General features: G+C 33.9%; 2 protein-coding genes across 2 annotated transcripts; both read left to right on the forward strand.

Moving 5' to 3' along the window:
* The first annotated feature begins 2,831 nt into the window (after window positions 1-2,831).
* On the forward strand, window positions 2,832-5,830 carry LOC140865695 (CRS2-associated factor 1, mitochondrial). The gene is made up of 5 exons (XM_073270415.1): window positions 2,832-3,425; window positions 4,093-4,220; window positions 4,514-4,739; window positions 4,817-4,944; window positions 5,281-5,830. Exons 1-5 carry the CDS (start codon window positions 2,867-2,869, stop codon window positions 5,497-5,499), a joined length of 1,260 nt encoding a protein of 419 aa, XP_073126516.1. The 5' UTR covers window positions 2,832-2,866; the 3' UTR covers window positions 5,500-5,830.
* A 1,997-nt stretch (window positions 5,831-7,827) lies between these two features.
* Window positions 7,828-15,944, forward strand: LOC140863503 (lysophospholipid acyltransferase LPEAT2-like). The gene is made up of 14 exons (XM_073266969.1): window positions 7,828-8,351; window positions 10,944-11,124; window positions 11,338-11,397; window positions 11,595-11,758; window positions 11,854-11,917; window positions 12,450-12,518; window positions 12,670-12,765; window positions 13,180-13,224; window positions 13,548-13,618; window positions 13,802-13,868; window positions 14,162-14,212; window positions 14,980-15,090; window positions 15,166-15,213; window positions 15,628-15,944. Exons 1-14 carry the CDS (start codon window positions 7,909-7,911, stop codon window positions 15,796-15,798), a joined length of 1,641 nt encoding a protein of 546 aa, XP_073123070.1. The 5' UTR covers window positions 7,828-7,908; the 3' UTR covers window positions 15,799-15,944.
* Window positions 15,945-16,723: the final 779 nt, after the last annotated feature.

Genomic DNA, 16,723 nt, shown 5'->3' on the forward strand with positions numbered 1-16,723 from the left:
GTTAGAGATATTCTTAGAGAATCAAAAACATCAAGATTTGTGAAACAGAATATCTTAGATTTAGGTTGTTCAACAGCTAAAGAAAGAAAATCAAAGATAGATCATTGGGCAAATGAGCTATCAGTACAAATTCAATTAACACCATTATTAGATAAAAGTGAGAATATTCAAGTTTTAAGTCATGGGATGATAAAAATGACATTGGTAGGAGCAGTAAGAACTTGAGCTGAAAACCTAGTAATTACTAATCTACCACAATGAATGATAGGACATCGATATTTTGAATTATTCGTTGATGCCTTGTATCAAGAATTTTTAGGAGTATCAAATAATGATGCTAATTTAGTAGCTAAGAACATAGAACAAAATAAAGCAATTTTTATTCTAGATAATATTAAATTATGCAATTTATGTTACTTAGAAGAATTTATTTGCGATTACGAAACAAACTATTATTAGTTAATAGATGCTGATAAAAAAGAACATTATAAATTAAGTATCTTTAATAAAATACCTAATATACCAATAAATAGTAAATATGAATTTTTAACTAGCGTTTATGCCAAAACACTAGGAGGAACTATTAAATTTATTAAAGATGTTATAACAAAGAAATGTCATGAAGTAACATTAAATAAAAGAATATCCAAATCTTACAAACAAAACAATAAACTTTGTTATGATAAAATGGAATTCACAGTAAAAGAATATGGATGTAGAACAAACATGCCACACAAACATTTAAAACGGCATAAACATAATAAAATTAAAAAACCTTATAAATCATTTAATAGGAAATTTATTCCTTATAAGAAAAAGAAATTTAAAAAGAATTTTTTCAGAAAATCTTATAGAAGAAAATTTTATAAAAAGTTTGATAACAAAAAACCACCTTTCCCAAAGGGTAAAGGAAAGAATTGCACATGTTGGTTGTGCAATGAAGAAGGACATTACGCAAATGAATGTCCAAAACGTAACGAAAAAAAAAATAAAGTTAAACTTTTAAAAGAATTATATACTATTGGATTCTATCCAGTCGAAACAATCAAATTTTCATCAGATAATGAAAATATTTATTATCTCGATGAATCAAGTGAATCAGACATAAAATCCTATTCAACATCTGATAATATAACTTAAAAATAATTAAAGGACAATTCTGTCTTTAAAATATCACATTTTTATAAAGAGAGTCATTTATTACATTAAAAATTTAAAGGGCTATTTGACCAAAATATAAGTTTGACTTGGTCTAGTTTTTTAACTAGCCCTTGTGTTAATCGGTAGTGAAAAAAAGAAAAAAAAATATTTTAAAAAAGGATATTTTTGTCCATTATTTATTTACAACAATTTTATCCCGATTATAAGAATTACTCCAAACTCAATATTATTTATCACACACTTTAAAAAAATTTATGTATCCAACAATTAATCATTCCAGTTATTAATAATTCGATTATCCCATCACACGTACCAAATAACATCTAAAAGATACGTTCACGTTTATAATTTTTATTTTTTTAAACAAATCAATGAAGTATGACCAATTCTCATTTTGCAATATGGGATCCTTACTTCCTTAGTGCAGAGTCAAACTTTCTTTTCTTCCTTTTTTTTTGTTTTCAATTTAATATAATAATACTTGATGCGAAATCGATACAAATAAAAATAATGATAAACGATAAGAATACTAATGATAGCTATCCCGGCCCCATTATCAATTTATCATTATCAATATAATAAATTTTTTATTATTATTTATTAAATTACCAAATATTAATCGTATACCTCTTATTGGGCTTGAAATAAAGTTCGTATGCCTCTTATTGAGCTTGAAATAAATGAGTCCTTTTGTATGGTTTGAAATAAATTAGTACTTTTTAAAGGTTTTGGGCCCTATATGTGTTCGAAATAAATGAACCCTTTTACATTAGCTTGAGCTCTATAGAGTTGACTTTAGTTTTGATGGACTTTAGTCACGGACTAATTTTATTAAAATTGAGTTATTATCTTTTTTTTAAGAAAGAAAATTTGAGTTATTATCAATAAATAGAATGTGGGAATTTTAGAAATTTTAAATAATGCAAGGCTATATTATGAACTTTTAAGTGCTAGCTATTTTACAAACAGAGGTTTTAAATGAGTTAATACAACTAAAACTTTATCAACTTTATTTATCATTCTATGATGAATTATCGTTCATGTTCAAAAAAAAAATCTTAATCAATGACAAAACTTATTTATATGATTTGTTCTATAAGGTATCGCTTAACTCGTGAATGATATGATGAAAGACATATAATATGCGGATAATATTCAATATATTTGAATAAAATAATAATACATAACTCTAATCTTTTATAAAACTTGGGTCAAATATTGAATAACATAAAAATGTGCAATCAATCAACGTCTAATCTTTCACACTAAATGTTTCTTAAATATATATGTAGTAACTATGCTGGATTCAGAATGTAACATCAATACCAATTCTTTAATTCTTTTTCACCTGGATTTGTTAAGCACGAGTTTGGTTAAATCAATATCGATTGATATCGCAAAAGCAAGAAAACAAAATATTCTTGAATTAAATTATTTAAACCTCAAAAATAACATTTTCCCACACTAATTACTTTGGCTAAAGAAAGTAACACTTTCATAAATTTCGGGGAGAAAAAAAGAGAACCGTTCTTTTTATTTTATTTTTACAAAATAGTTAATGCTAAAGACAATTTAATTTTTTTTATTTTTAGAAAACAAATTTGACTAAGTTTTTTTTAAAAAATACTACATTTTTTGCTACCTTAATTACATTTGCTGTGAAATTCCAAGTTCCCTTGCGAAAGCAAATCAGTATGACAAGAAAATGTTAACGTTTCTCAGCCGGTTCTCCCGCCGTAAGCCTCTGCCGGCGATCTCTCGCCACCACTGTTTCTCTACAACTGCTTCCGCCTCCTCTTCGAAACTTCGCTCAAAATACAACTTCGTTTCTCCTCCCTCGCTAAACCCACAAACCCCTACTAAAACCCCTGTTCAACGCGAATCCAATACCCCAAACTCAAGGCCCTCCAAAGCCCCATATCGTCCGCCCTCCTCCCTTGAACCGACCGAATCTCCGGCCCGTTCTGGGCTCCCATTCGACTTTCGTTTCAGCTACACGGAGAGCAATTCAAAAATCCGGCCCATCGGGCTTAGGGAGCCCAAGTACTCTCCTTTCGGTCCGGGTCGTTTGGACCGGGTATGGACCGGGGTTTGTGCCCCAGCTATCGATCCCAGAGAGGGGTCTTTAGACAAAAACGATGAGTTGGAGGAGAAGAGGAGAGGGATGAGAGAGAGAATTCAGGGAGAACCTTTAAGTAATGCTGAAAGGAAAGCTCTTGTGGAGAGATTTCAAAGGCATAAAATGAAAAGGCAAATTAATTTAGGTGAATTTTATTGTTTTGGAGTTGATTTTTTTGTTCTCGATGAAATGTTGATAGCTCTTCGAAATCTTTTTTTGAAGCAATGGTATTGGTCTTTGTCAAGATTCATACTTTCAATGGTTTACTTGGTAGTTACCGTTGATGTTGCTTTCTTGTTGGAAAAATTCAACTACAGTACAATCTTGATCTGGTAGGAAGCCATATTTGTAAAAGATTGGTTGTCTGCCATCATTTTTTATGGGACTACTCGTGTGCCGTAAAAAGCTTATTAATCTCGTATTGTCTCTGTAGGTGCATTGTTGTGTATCATTATTGTCGTTGGAATTATCGTTTCGACAGCTTGTCTATGCTGACATTTAGTTTGAGCTTGTAATTCTTGAAAAGCAAGGAAATTCTAATGGACTACTTGGAGGTTGTTGGATAGATCGACTGTCGGTTGAATTCAGTTTGCTTGGATCTGTGTTTTATAATGAGGATGCTCTGAGCTTCCTGCTACCTTTATAAATGTACTTACTACAGTCAAATATTTAATGAAGTTTAACATTTGGATATTCCGAAAGCAACAACTTTTGTAGATAATGTGTTTTTGCACATCTTTAAGACAACAATTGAGTGGCTCGGATTTTTGTCTTTGAATTTCATTGTGCTTTTATTTATGTCTTCATTCTAGGGAGAGATGGTCTAACACACAACATGTTGAGTGATATTCATAATCACTGGAAACGCACGGAGGCTGTCAGGATAAAGTGTATGGGAGTTCCAACTGTTGACATGAAAAATATATGCTTGCAGTTGGAGGTATTTTCTTCTTTTAAGCGACTTTTGGTCATGGCTCTGTCCTTTTAAGGTGATTTTTTTTCTTGGTTACCTTGGTTTTTGGTGAATCATTGAATCAGCAAGTCTGATGAGGTGTCAAATTTCCTTTATTACCACAATTTTGTTCTATGATCCAACTTCAACAAAAGTTTTATATTCCCCATTTTTTGTTGGTGGTAAAATCTTCAAGTATGCTTTTATCAATGTAAGCTCTTTTTGCTTTGTAAGTATGTTTTCATCATGTATGGTTATAATGCATTTTATTTATTTTCCAGGATAAAACATTTGGTAAGATCATTCATAGGCATGGTGGTCAACTTGTATTGTACAGAGGTAGGCATTACAAGCTTCAGACGAAGCCCGTTGTTCCATTAATGTTATGGAAACCTCAAGAGCCAGTATATCCGAGGCTTATCAAAACTACTATTGATGGCCTGAGTATCGAGGAAACTAAGGGGATGAGGAAAAGAGGATTATCTGTCCCTGCCTTGACTAGGCTTGGTAAATCACTTAATTGTACGAGTTACTTGGCCACTAATTGTATATATCTTTTCCTGACTTGTAAACAATTATTGCAGCTAAAAATGGCTATTATGGTAATCTTGTCCCCATGGTCCGGGACGCTTTTCTTGCCGATGAGCTGGTTCGTATAGACTGTAAAGGCCTACCTACAAGTGACTACAAGAAAATCGGACTCAAACTTAGGGTAATTCTTCACTCTCAATTCAAGTTTGTTGTCGTTATACACTCTCCCTGGTACTCAAAATTTTTTTTTACCGATGCTGGTAGCTCCTTCTAGAGATACTTGTGAAGGGGGCACCCAGAGCTGAATTTCTTGAAACTTTAAATGAATGGAAAAAACTATCAGCTACATCATCTTATTGATTTCTAGTTTCCTCTTTTTATGGTTTCTTTCTGCATTTTGCAATCTTTCTTATCTAGATAGCAAACCTACACATTATAAACCGGTACCCTTAAAATATAATCCATACCAATCATCTCTTGGGTTCAACAATGTGACTACTTATATTTGTTTGCACAGGATTTAGTTCCTTGCATTCTGGTTACATTTGACAAGGAGCAGATTGTGATATGGAGGGGAAAAGATTATAAACCCGCACAGGGTGGTTATTTTCTCAGTGCTAGGGAGTTGTTTGATGATTCAGATGACAATTTAACAAGCAGCAATGATGGAAATGAGAGCACTGTTGCCTATCAAGACCGAACAGATTTTGATTCCAGTGATTCTGGTAACGAGTGATCTTCACCTTGTACACGCGAATAGAACAAACACAACCTCCCCTCCCTATTTCGGAGTAATCGGGGAAATCTTCGACCACTAGAAGCAACAGCTTGCTGACAGAGCTTTTGAAAGGTGTAGAAATTGCAATGGCAGAGCTAGAAGAGTGGTGAAGTGGATGAAGTTGGTTGGTATCTGAAAATTTTTAAGAGGATGAAGATAAATTATATATTTTTTGAGAATGTACAGAACATAATCTCATCAACTGACTTGTACTGCGTGTTTGATGTTTCTAGACGTCAATGGGGCGGGTTTGACCCCACCCCAAATTTGAAATGAGCGGGGTTGGACTCGTGAGATCCACGGGACCCACAAATTTCTTAAAATGAAAAACAGATATGGTCGTTTGTGGTGGTGGAAAGGAAAAAATAAAATTTTAAAATTGAGATTTTGAGTATAATATGCAAAATAGAATCTTAAAATACTTATCAATTAAAATTTGAATATGAAACTTGTTATACATAATAGAAACTTGTATTATAGCAATGGAAGTAGGTGGTGGTCGGAGGTTAGGCAGCAGTCGGAAGGGTAGACAGTCAGTGACCAACGGTAGTTTAATTAAAAACGTGAAAAATTTAAGAAGATTTTTTTAGGAATTAAATTAAAAGATAAAAGTGGGAGAGATGATTACGGCGCTGATGGAAGGGAGAGGCTAGAAAGAATATTTGAAGAACAAAAACCTATAAGAGCATCTCCAACTGAGCACCAAAATGGTGCATTTTTGCACCATTTTGGTGCAAAGTGGAGCTCCAACGCCCAAAATAGCGCCCCAAGTACTCCTGCGCCAAATATGGCGCAGGAAAAGGGGCTGCGCCACCTTATTATTTTTTTTATATTTTTTAATTATTTTATTATTTTTTTAATTGTTGTATTTATTTGTTTTTCAAATAATAATGACTTTTTTTATATTTTATTTGTTTTTTAAATTATAAATAATAATTTAATATTAATTTGTTGTTTTAATAATTAAATATTAATAAAAAAAGTATTATAATAATTCTTTTAATTTAATCTATATTAATTTAATATCTATTTATTTAAAATATAGAATAATAATAATTAATATATGAAAAATAAAAGGAATATTTCGAGAATATTTTTTTTGGTGCAAGATTTGATGTAAATGGGTTGGACATGAATGTTGTATTTGGTGCAGAAATTACACTATTTTAGTGCAAAACTTGCACCAAAATGGTTTTTGTGGTTGGAGATGGCCTAAGTATTTTTATGTTTGTATTATATATGGGACGGGTATTATAGGACCCATTATCCGTCTCATACCCTCTCGAATCTTGAAAAATAGATTCCATATCCGTCCCAAAACCCATTTAGTGGATCCAAACCCTCCTTACATGGGCGCGGGTCCATGTCGGGTCCGGATACGATCCGAACCCATGGACATCTCTAGATGTTTCCATAAAACTTGTAAGCAATATTATTTTTAATCAATTACTGTTTTTTTTTGGGTTTTTTTTTGGGTATCTGTAAACACTGAGAAATAGTAGAGAAACACGTTTATGGCGCAGGAGTGTTGAATATTTTTGGGAGGCAATGTGGCGTGCTGCCTAGCACTCCATTTGTTATCCTTTATGAATCAACATTTATTTCAATCTATTCATCGTCAGGAAGGTCCCAACCATTAAACAAACATTAACTCTTGTTTGAATTCAAACTAGTCATAATAATAATTCAGGTGTATTTATATATATATATATATATATATATATATATATATATATTATTTACAAATTAATTCATCATATTTGCTTGTTTTTCAAAAAAGAATACACTTTATTAAGATTTAAGTCAAGTATCAGAAAAAAAAAGTTTTTTCTTTCCATGTTTTTTTGAAAAAAATAATCAGATTATAAGTCGTAAAAAAAAAACAGTTTTGGACAAATTTTATGAGACAGATTCGTCCGAAAAAGTGTTGCGGTGAAATCGAATATCCAATCACCAAATGCTCATCTATTTACCAATTCGAACACCCTCTAAATGCCCAATCGATTAATTATTTTTGATTTGATGCGAGAAAGAATTTTACATTCTTGTTACATCTCAGTTCTAAATCAGGTTCCTACAATCGATTATAATCATAATTAATATATTATTCATTTATTATTTTTATATTATAACATTTTTATGAACTCATCACGATAGCCACTGAATATTATATTATAGAAATCAATATTATTAAATGTTATTATAATAAATTTATGATTTTCTACAAATAAATAATTAAAGAAAGATAACATTATATTCTGATGCCGACACAATATATAACACGCACGTACATGTCTCCACGGCTTTACCGCCCCACTGTCTGTGTTCCATTCGCTAGACCTGCTTTTCTTCTACCTGACATCATCAATGGCGGCAGCGGACCATTCTCTTTCCACTCCTCTCCTCCCCCAGCCGTCCGATCACCAACCCCACGTCATCCTCGACGTCCACGACCCGCAGCAATCCCCTTCTCCAGTTGCATTTCAGCCGCTTGACGAAACGCGCCAAAACCCGTTTGCTTTTATCGGTGCAAATCAGGATTACGAAGTTCCCGAGTCCAGAACGGTCGACCCGTTTCGGAACCAAACACCAAACATCGAGGGTTTTTACGAGTGGGTGAAGATCGTGATATGCTTGCCTGTTGCGGCTGTACGGCTTATCTTGTTCGGGCTGTGTTTGACGGTGGGATACGTGGCCACACGTTTGGCGCTGCAGGGGTGGAAGGATAAGCAGAATCCCATGCCTAAGTGGCGGTGTCGGCTTATGTGGGTCACCCGTTTTTCTGCTCGCGCAATCCTATTCTCTTTTGGGTATCTTTCTTTCTTTCTTTCGAGTTTAAGTTCTCGGAAGATTCCAACTTGTGGTAACTGTATGTCTGGGGAATTTAATTGCGAATTTTGGATGATATATTCGTCTTTTTTTTATCGTCTTTTTCCCAAAAACGGAAATTTTTTGGTTCGGAAGATTTGATCTGATCAAAAGAGTTTGTTAGAGCATATAGCAATTTGTGGTTTTGCAACGTGTACTCCCGGAGAATTTTGAGGAATGACCTCATAAGTTCACTTTTTAAAGTCTTAATTGTCTATTTTAAAACCCCTTCTAATTTTTTTTCCTGCATAGTTGGCCTTCCTATTTGAAGTTCAAATTTCAAATAACTATAGTGGAAGGACACCAATATACATAATTATAAATTGCCGAAGGATGACAAAGGTCACAACCATAGATTGGATTTGTCGACTTTCTTGCTTTCGTGTGGAAATTTCTTGCTTTGGTATAATTTAGCATTTATGTAATTATCAATGGGACTCTTGTTGCTTGCTTATGCGATGAGCTGCATACTTTCTGGTTTATCTATGTACATTTTTAGAAAAAGTAAATTTGATTTAGGAAGCAATTTTATGGCTTAAATGACCTATTCCGGTCGGTTTTTGCTAGTTTTAGTTGTACGATGATAAACACAATATTCTTTAATAAATTATGTTCTGCTTGTAGGTAGTCCTAACTCCTAAGCAAATAGATTAAGACAAATTATGGATAGAAAAAGTGAAATTTTAAATGTAAAATTGTTGACATTGGTGGTCTGATGATAAGCCATCTTCGTGGGTGCTTATGTTTAGTGGTTCATTTTTGAAGAGATAGATGACCAGAAAAGCATTAAAAGTAATTATATCTGGAATTGGAGTAGGAAGGTCAATTTAGGCTCAAATTTGAATCCTGGTTCAATCAAGAATTCTGCTCAAATGGACAAAAGTTAATGAGACAGTCTGAATCTTAGTGATCTTACTGATAGAAAGTAAATTGCATTTTAATCGAGGCATGTGAAGTACATCCTTGAGAGAAAATTAAGGATCAATTCGAATTGTGCCTATGCCTGCCACAAGCCCACAACAGTAAACGACTCATCTGCAATTTTTATTTTATGATTGCCGGGACTTGGGGTGTATGATTTGAACAATTTTTTGTTACTTGCCATGTGATTCGATGCTCCAAAATAAATCATCGAAGACTCACCGTTGATAGTTGGATCACTTTATGCTGCAAGTGTGGTACCTTTGTTTTCTAATTTTGAGCTGGAAGATGCTGTACCAGAGAGAAGTTGGCATAACTACTCGATTTGTTCCTTTGTAAGTATGGTGGTTGAGGCTTTATTCTCTGCACCAGAATTGTAGATAACAGGTTGATTCTTTCCTTTTCGGTCTTTAAATCTATTCGGCACCCAATTTGCTGGTTTTCCATGTATCTTCCAATAAGTAGCCTCTGTATGATAGTATCTTTGGCATTTGCCACACCAAGGCTTCCTATTTTTAGTTTGATAGTCATCGCGGATGTCTTGTTTGCGGGCTACAAGGGCTGAGTTTTCAGTGAGGGTCGGTGAATTAAGGAGCATCACCCTCTTTTGGCTCTTTTCTCTTCGGAATTTAGCAGATACTTCATCCATGGTTGGTACGTGTTTTGGCCAAGTATTCTCCTCCTTACTTCATCGAGTTCATGATTCAAGCCTGCTAAAAAATTGTAAACTAGTTCTCGAGCCACCATTTTTTTGTAAGGAATTGCATCATCAGGGTTTTTGCATTCCACTCGATTAAATGCATCAACTTCCTGCCAAAGTTTTTGGAGTATGTTGAATAATTGAGTGACAGTCGTGTCACATTGTTTGAATCCCTTATCGTGTTGCGTAGCTCAAATACTTGAGATGAATCTTTGAGATTGGAGTATGCCAAGGCTACAGCATCCCAAATTTCCTTTACCGTGGGATTTTAAAATAGGTAAGAATCTCCAATACTTTCATCCATGGAGTGAATAAGCCATATCATAACCATGGAGTTTTGGATATCCCAATTTTGGTAATTTGGATCTTCGACCTTCGCCTTCAGGACAGCACCATCAAGAAATCCAACCTTCCCTTTTCCTCGAATCACAATATGTACAGAGCAAGACCATTGAAGGAAATTGTTGCCTTTAAGTTTGGACTCGTAATTTTTAGGGTCGCAGAGTCAGCAGTTGGGTTTGTAGAGATGGAGGCTGTCATAGACTCTGAATCTGTGGATTTGGATTCGCTGGAAAACACCATTTTCATCATTGTTTTTGAGGAGTTATCAGGTTATTGACAGAACCTGGTCTCTGATACCATGAAAGTTGATTATGCGCAGAGAAGGAGAAAAAATTTATTATATTTTTAAAACTTGAATTACAACTGACCAACTCCTTGTGTACATAGAACTCTATGACCTACCTAGTCAAACTAGGAGTTCCATTAGATCTACGGCTCTAACAGAATACAATGAATCAGATTACATTTGATTTATATTTACAGCAATACGTTTCTGGTTTTCTTTGTTGACTTTCATTTCTGTAGTCTATGTTAGAAATTTAAATTTCTTCCTTCTGCATTGTTTCTGCAGCTATCATTGGATAAAAAGAAGAGGAAAACCTGCTCCAAGGGAGATAGCTCCTATAGTTGTATCTAATCATGTATCATATATTGACCCGATTTTCTTTTTCTATGAATTATTTCCGACCATAGTATCCTCTGAATCGCATGATTCCATGCCTTTTGTTGGAACCATCATCAGAGCGATGCAGGTAATATTAAGTTCCCTGACAACCTGTATGCATTTTTTTCCTTTTAGTTACAATTTTCATTGGCCTTGTATGTTCTTATTGAAGGCTGGGAAGGTCTGTGATGGATGCCAGAAAATTTTCAGATCAAAATTTTACAATCAACTGCAATTTAACTCTGAATAATTCATATTTGAATGTAACAATATCATCTTGGTGCATCTTATTATACTGTAGGTGATATATGTTGATAGATTTTCAAGATCCTCCCGGAAGCTTGCTGTAAATGAAATAAAGGTGGAAGCATCTGTATTAATTTCCATAAATGTTGTTATCAACTCTAAATTAGTAGTTGAAAAAACTATGAGCTAATGGCCCGCCTGGTTTTGTCAATGTTCAATATTTAATATTCCAATGACAAGTTTAAGAGTTTTAAATGTATCAATATATAATCTATTTGATACAGAAATATGCTTTCTAGGACTTGAATACAGAGAAAAGCTTCTAGCAATCGATTTCCTCGGCTGCTTTTATTTCCTGAGGGAACAACCACCAGTGGAAGAGCTCTAATTTCCTTCCAACTTGGTGCATTCATCCCGGGTTTTACTGTGCAACCAGTCGTAGTCCGTTATCCCCATGTACACTTTGATCAGTCCTGGTATTACTATTCCTTGTCCTTTTGCAGTATCATTCTCTGGTTGTGTCTTGTTTCTCACAGTCCATTCATGAACAAGATGTTTCATTTTTGTTCAGGGGAAATATTACTCTTGCAAAATTAATGTTCAGAATGTTTACGCAGTTCCACAATTTCATGGAGGTATGCTTGAAGAGTGTCCCTCTGTACCCTCTTCATTTATTCAAACTTCTTATACAATATGAGATATGCTATATACGAGGTGGGGCTGTTCTGGATTTTTGTACACTTACATGCTGAGCTTCGTTGCAAATTTCCTGTGTTGAGACTCTGTGAAACAAAATCTGGTTTCTTCAGAAAGGCATAAAAATGTAAAAGTGGAAAATGAAAAAATGCAGCTTTTAGTTATCTGCCTCCGCTTCTCTTTAAAACAATCAGAAAGTTTTTTTTTTTTTTTTGGGTTTTTTCTCACTTTTATATTCCAAGTGTTTATGTATCCAAATTTGCCCTGAGCATCTATGAAACTACTTGTACGATAACAAAGTGGAGAAGAAACTAATATTTAATTGGGGTGTGACATATCTGCTAAAAGACACAAGAGAGAGCTTTTAGATTCGATTGATCCATCGACATTTATAGGGCTTGTTAAACTGATACCTGTAATGCTGCATGCTATTCTTATGCGGTTTCATCATTTTTGAAATTATTATTGTAGGTTGAGTATCTTCCACTAGTGTCACCTCTTGAAAATCGGAAGGAAAATGCTATGCATTTTTCTCAGAGTGTGAGTCCTTTCTAAATTAAAAAATTTACCACTCTGTCCAGTTTCATTCTTGGACCTTTACAAATATTGCAAATTCATACTTCTTTCAACTTTACTATTCTACTCAATAATTTTTTTGCCATGCTTACATAATATGTGAGATTGAATGCAGACTGGTCATGCCATCGCAAGAGCTCTCAATGTAGTGCAGACATCACACTCATATGGTGACGTGATGCTTTTTTCGAAGGCAGCAGAATTGAAGCAGGTTTTAGTTAAATAGAAATCCAGTTGTAGCTCTATTTTTATATTGATATAGGTTATTATGTGTTACAGAATAAAAATTAGCCTGCTGCTTGTTTAAAAAAAATAGAAATCCAGTTGTAGCTCTATTTTTATATTGATATAGGTTATTATGTGTTACAGAATAAAAATTAGCCTGCTGCTTGTTTAAAAAAAATAGAAATCCAGTTGTGGCTCTATTTTATATTGATATAGGTTATTATGTGTTAAAGAATAAACATTCATTCCCTAGCGCTTTTCAATTTTTTTTGTTGTGTGCTTCATGCCAAACCAAATAAACGGTAGTGTTGTTCAAGGTACTATGCATGACCATTTGCTAGCCTGTTTTTTTCTTGGTTTTCTAAATATAGATGTTAATGCAAGCATTTCCTTTTTCCAGGAGAATCCATCTCTATATATGGTAGAAATGGCATGGGTGGAAACGGTAAGTTAGTCTTGCTTCATTCTAGTATGACAGAGAATTCTAAACAGATCAATTCGTCTTTTACAGCCATATTTTAGTTCACCTGGACAAAAATGTTTGGCTGTTTACATGTGATGCCAGCCATAACTTGTCTTCTGACTTCATAAGGCGTCCTGCTTATATGATGCTTGAAAATAAAATATTTTATTCTGAATCTAAGAATTTGTTGTTAATGAACGTACTTCGAAGTCCTGCCTTATCCAAACTGCTGGTGAAATTCCATTTTTCTTTTTTCTGATATAACTAACTGCTGAGGGGATTCATGGGGTGACATTTGTTTCCAGACACTTCATCTAAGAGCTTTGGAAGCCGTGGAATTTTTAGAGACATTTCTGCCTATGAATCCAGATCCAAGGTGTATATATATATACATAGACACACACACACACACACACACACACTCACTCACACTCACACTCACACTCACACTCACACTCACACTCACATATGTACATATATTGTGGAAAATAGATCCAAGGTATTACAGATTGATTTTATTTGGCTATTACTTGAAATACTCTTCTCCTTGATTTTTTAGTGGACATGTTGAATTCCATGACTTCCTCAGAGTTATGAAACTGAAGCCTTGCAGTCTTTCTGAAAAGGTGATGATCTGATTCTTTACTTGAGAATTAAGCGAGGTTATATGTTAATATGACAATTTCAGTTAAGATTCTGTAGTTACTAGTTACCAAGTAGTGAATACCATTGTAATTCATGGTTCGTAGATTATTTCCCGTACGTGCTGAATTTACTTTGAAAAAGTCACTTGCCATCTGTAAGAGTTTAGCTAAAGGTTCTCACTAAAGCCAGCAGCATGAGTTTTCAATTTTGAAAGTGGCAATGTATTTCTTGTTTTGTTCCTTCTACCAATGCGAGTAATATTACTGTATTGCAGATGTTTGAATTCATTGATGTGCAGAAGACAGGGAAAGTCGGGTTCAAACAGGTAAATTTCCACTTGTTTATGTATGTTCTGGTGTTTGTACCTTTAAAATGTGCTCCAATGTCTTGTTTGAATGACATGTTCGTCTTTAGTCAAGTGCAGCAATGTTGAGCTGCATTGTTAACACTAGCTATAGTTTTTTACCGTTTTTAAAGTAACGAATTAAGTGTGAAGCGTGAAGAAAAAGCTTCGAATCGGGAAGGCATGGAAATTGCGCTCAACTCAAGGTTGACCACCACATTAAGCACGAAAAAATCGCGAAAATTTTAAGTTAAATTGTATTTTATTTTTTGAATTTTTAAAGGTGATTTTTGTTTCTTTTTTTTTTTTAATACAAATTAACTTTTAAATTTTAGATATTAATTAAACAAATAGACCATTAGACACCTAAATGTTCTTTAATGGTTACTTTTGAGAGTAAAATGTCTTTTTAAAATGTATACATTAATTCATATATTTTGTATGTTTATATCTTCTTTAATCCACTTATTGATTTGACATAATTAAAATCATTGTAAAAAGTAAAAAACACATTTTCACGCTTAATCTCGTACTAAACTCGTTCAAACTTGTAAAATTTGAAGTTTGATCAGCTGCTTCGCGCTTTTCAGAACCTTGGTTTTTTGTCTAGTGATACATGTTTGGTCCTTGAACATATTCCTCGAGCCTTTTGGCTGAACTGAATTGAAACTAACATAATGTCTTTTAAACTATAAAGTTGGCGTTAGAAGATTCCAGAATGTTTCACAGTTGGAGATTTGTTATTTCAGTTCTTGCTCGGTTCAGCCCATGTCTTGAAGCAGCCACTGTTCTGGCATGCTTGCGAACTTGGATTTACTAAAATTGAAAGAGATGGAAAGAACTACATTTTGAAGCCTGAGGTTTGTTCCCATAAACCCTGGCTCGTGATTGCCTTATACCTTTTAGTCTCACGATACCTTATCGTTCTATGGCAGTTTCAAGATGCAGTTTCACTTGCAATTCCAAACTTGAACCACGATGAGGTGAGTGATGTAATGAACAAAACAAATTCCCGTTCCTTCTGAATAATCCATATCATAATTCTGTTTAGTTGAATCAATAGACTTTTTCTGCATAATACCTGTTAAGGTGAGGCCCGTAATATCAGAAGGCATAATTAATCTTCCCCGCAAGGTTTTGCTAGAATGACTGAAATTGATTGCTCATGAATAGTTATTCGTCTAAACTTGATAACATTTCGTCTTGGAGTTTATGGCAAAACAAACTGTGAAGTTTTGTGATTTACAAGTTTTAGTCTTTAATCCCGTGTTTATGGCAAAACAGATAGATTCGTCTTATATTGCCTAGTTCTTATAGGATACTCGAGGCTGCATCGAGGACACATTCTCGTGTTCCTTCCTATTTGTTCTTGCACTAATTCGCTTTGAGGTTTGCAGGGTCATAGCCTTTTTAGTTTGTTCGATCTGGACAAAGATGGGAGAGTTAGCAAGGCAGATTTCGTATCCTGTTTAAGAAAAAACCCATTACTCATAGCACTTTTTGCGCCCATAATATTGCAAAAAAATCCATCGGCAGCTGACCCGGATTTGGTACAAGAAGTGGTATGAATAATGGCAAGCAAGGAGGTGGTGTATGTTCATGGAGTATTAAAAGAGGGGTCCTTTGTGTTCAGAGCTTGTGTATTGGAAGTGGATCATAATTTTGTTTTAAATGGTGTAATTTCAGTTAACTATATATATTATATTATATAATATACATGGCTATTATCATCCCAAATTTTTCTGTTCTTCGTTATGCCACGATTTCACGTATTTTGATTGATCATGCGTTATATTAATATGTGGTACATGAAATTAAGACTGGGTTCGTACAAAATGCCAGCCCAAGTCAAGGGATTTGCCCATAATTCGATTTTTTTTTTTAAAAAATACAAATGAGAAGGGGAATTCCCATCTAACAACCCGTGAGAATCGATCCCAAGATTTCATGTCTTATCAGAAATTTCATGTCTTGGGATCCATGGCTTCAGAGGACGGAGTCGGAAACTTCAATTAATGGGAGCGAACATCATTTTTTTTATCAGACGAGGGAATTTGGAGAGTAACATTGAGAGGCGTATGTCACCACCGGTTTCCTTTGAATCCCGTGTGCTTGCACTGGCAAAGTCAATGGGCAAAAAAAAAAAAAGATATATATGTGTATATATATATATACTAGTAAACAACACGGACACGTGTTGACACATTGTTTTTATAATATATATTTATTATTTTTTATAATTATATTTAGTGAGATTTTCAGGCCTCATAATAAAAATCATATAAAATTGAATTATTAATTATGAAATCAACTCAAATAATATAACGATCAATTTTTTCACTTTGTGACATGTTAATGGTGAATTTATATTTTCAGTCTTGTAAAATGAATATTATTCATATTTTTAGATAAGTAATAATATATAATAGATAAGTTAATTCTTTTTTTTTTCCCCATAGATGTTCATATAAAATACATTGATACTTGATCACA

Source organism: Henckelia pumila, chromosome 4 (genome assembly GCF_033568475.1).
Source record: "Henckelia pumila isolate YLH828 chromosome 4, ASM3356847v2, whole genome shotgun sequence".
Taxonomy (NCBI): Eukaryota; Viridiplantae; Streptophyta; class Magnoliopsida; order Lamiales; family Gesneriaceae; genus Henckelia; species Henckelia pumila.

What these genes read in the sequence shown, in the direction of transcription:
- LOC140865695 (XM_073270415.1), top strand. Translation starts at nt 2,867, where the DNA reads ATGTTAACGTTTCTCAGCCGGTTCTCCCGCCGTAAGCCTCTGCCGGCG. An exon ending in GAAAAGGCAAATTAATTTAG is followed by an intron (nt 3,426 to 4,092) that starts GTGAATTTTATT and finishes TCTTCATTCTAG; the next exon opens with GGAGAGATGGTCTAACACAC. An exon ending in CCCTGCCTTGACTAGGCTTG is followed by an intron (nt 4,740 to 4,816) that starts GTAAATCACTTA and finishes CAATTATTGCAG; the next exon opens with CTAAAAATGGCTATTATGGT.
- LOC140863503 (XM_073266969.1), top strand. Translation starts at nt 7,909, where the DNA reads ATGGCGGCAGCGGACCATTCTCTTTCCACTCCTCTCCTCCCCCAGCCG. An exon ending in GTACACTTTGATCAGTCCTG is followed by an intron (nt 11,759 to 11,853) that starts GTATTACTATTC and finishes ATTTTTGTTCAG; the next exon opens with GGGAAATATTACTCTTGCAA. An exon ending in CCTATGAATCCAGATCCAAG is followed by an intron (nt 13,619 to 13,801) that starts GTGTATATATAT and finishes TTGATTTTTTAG; the next exon opens with TGGACATGTTGAATTCCATG.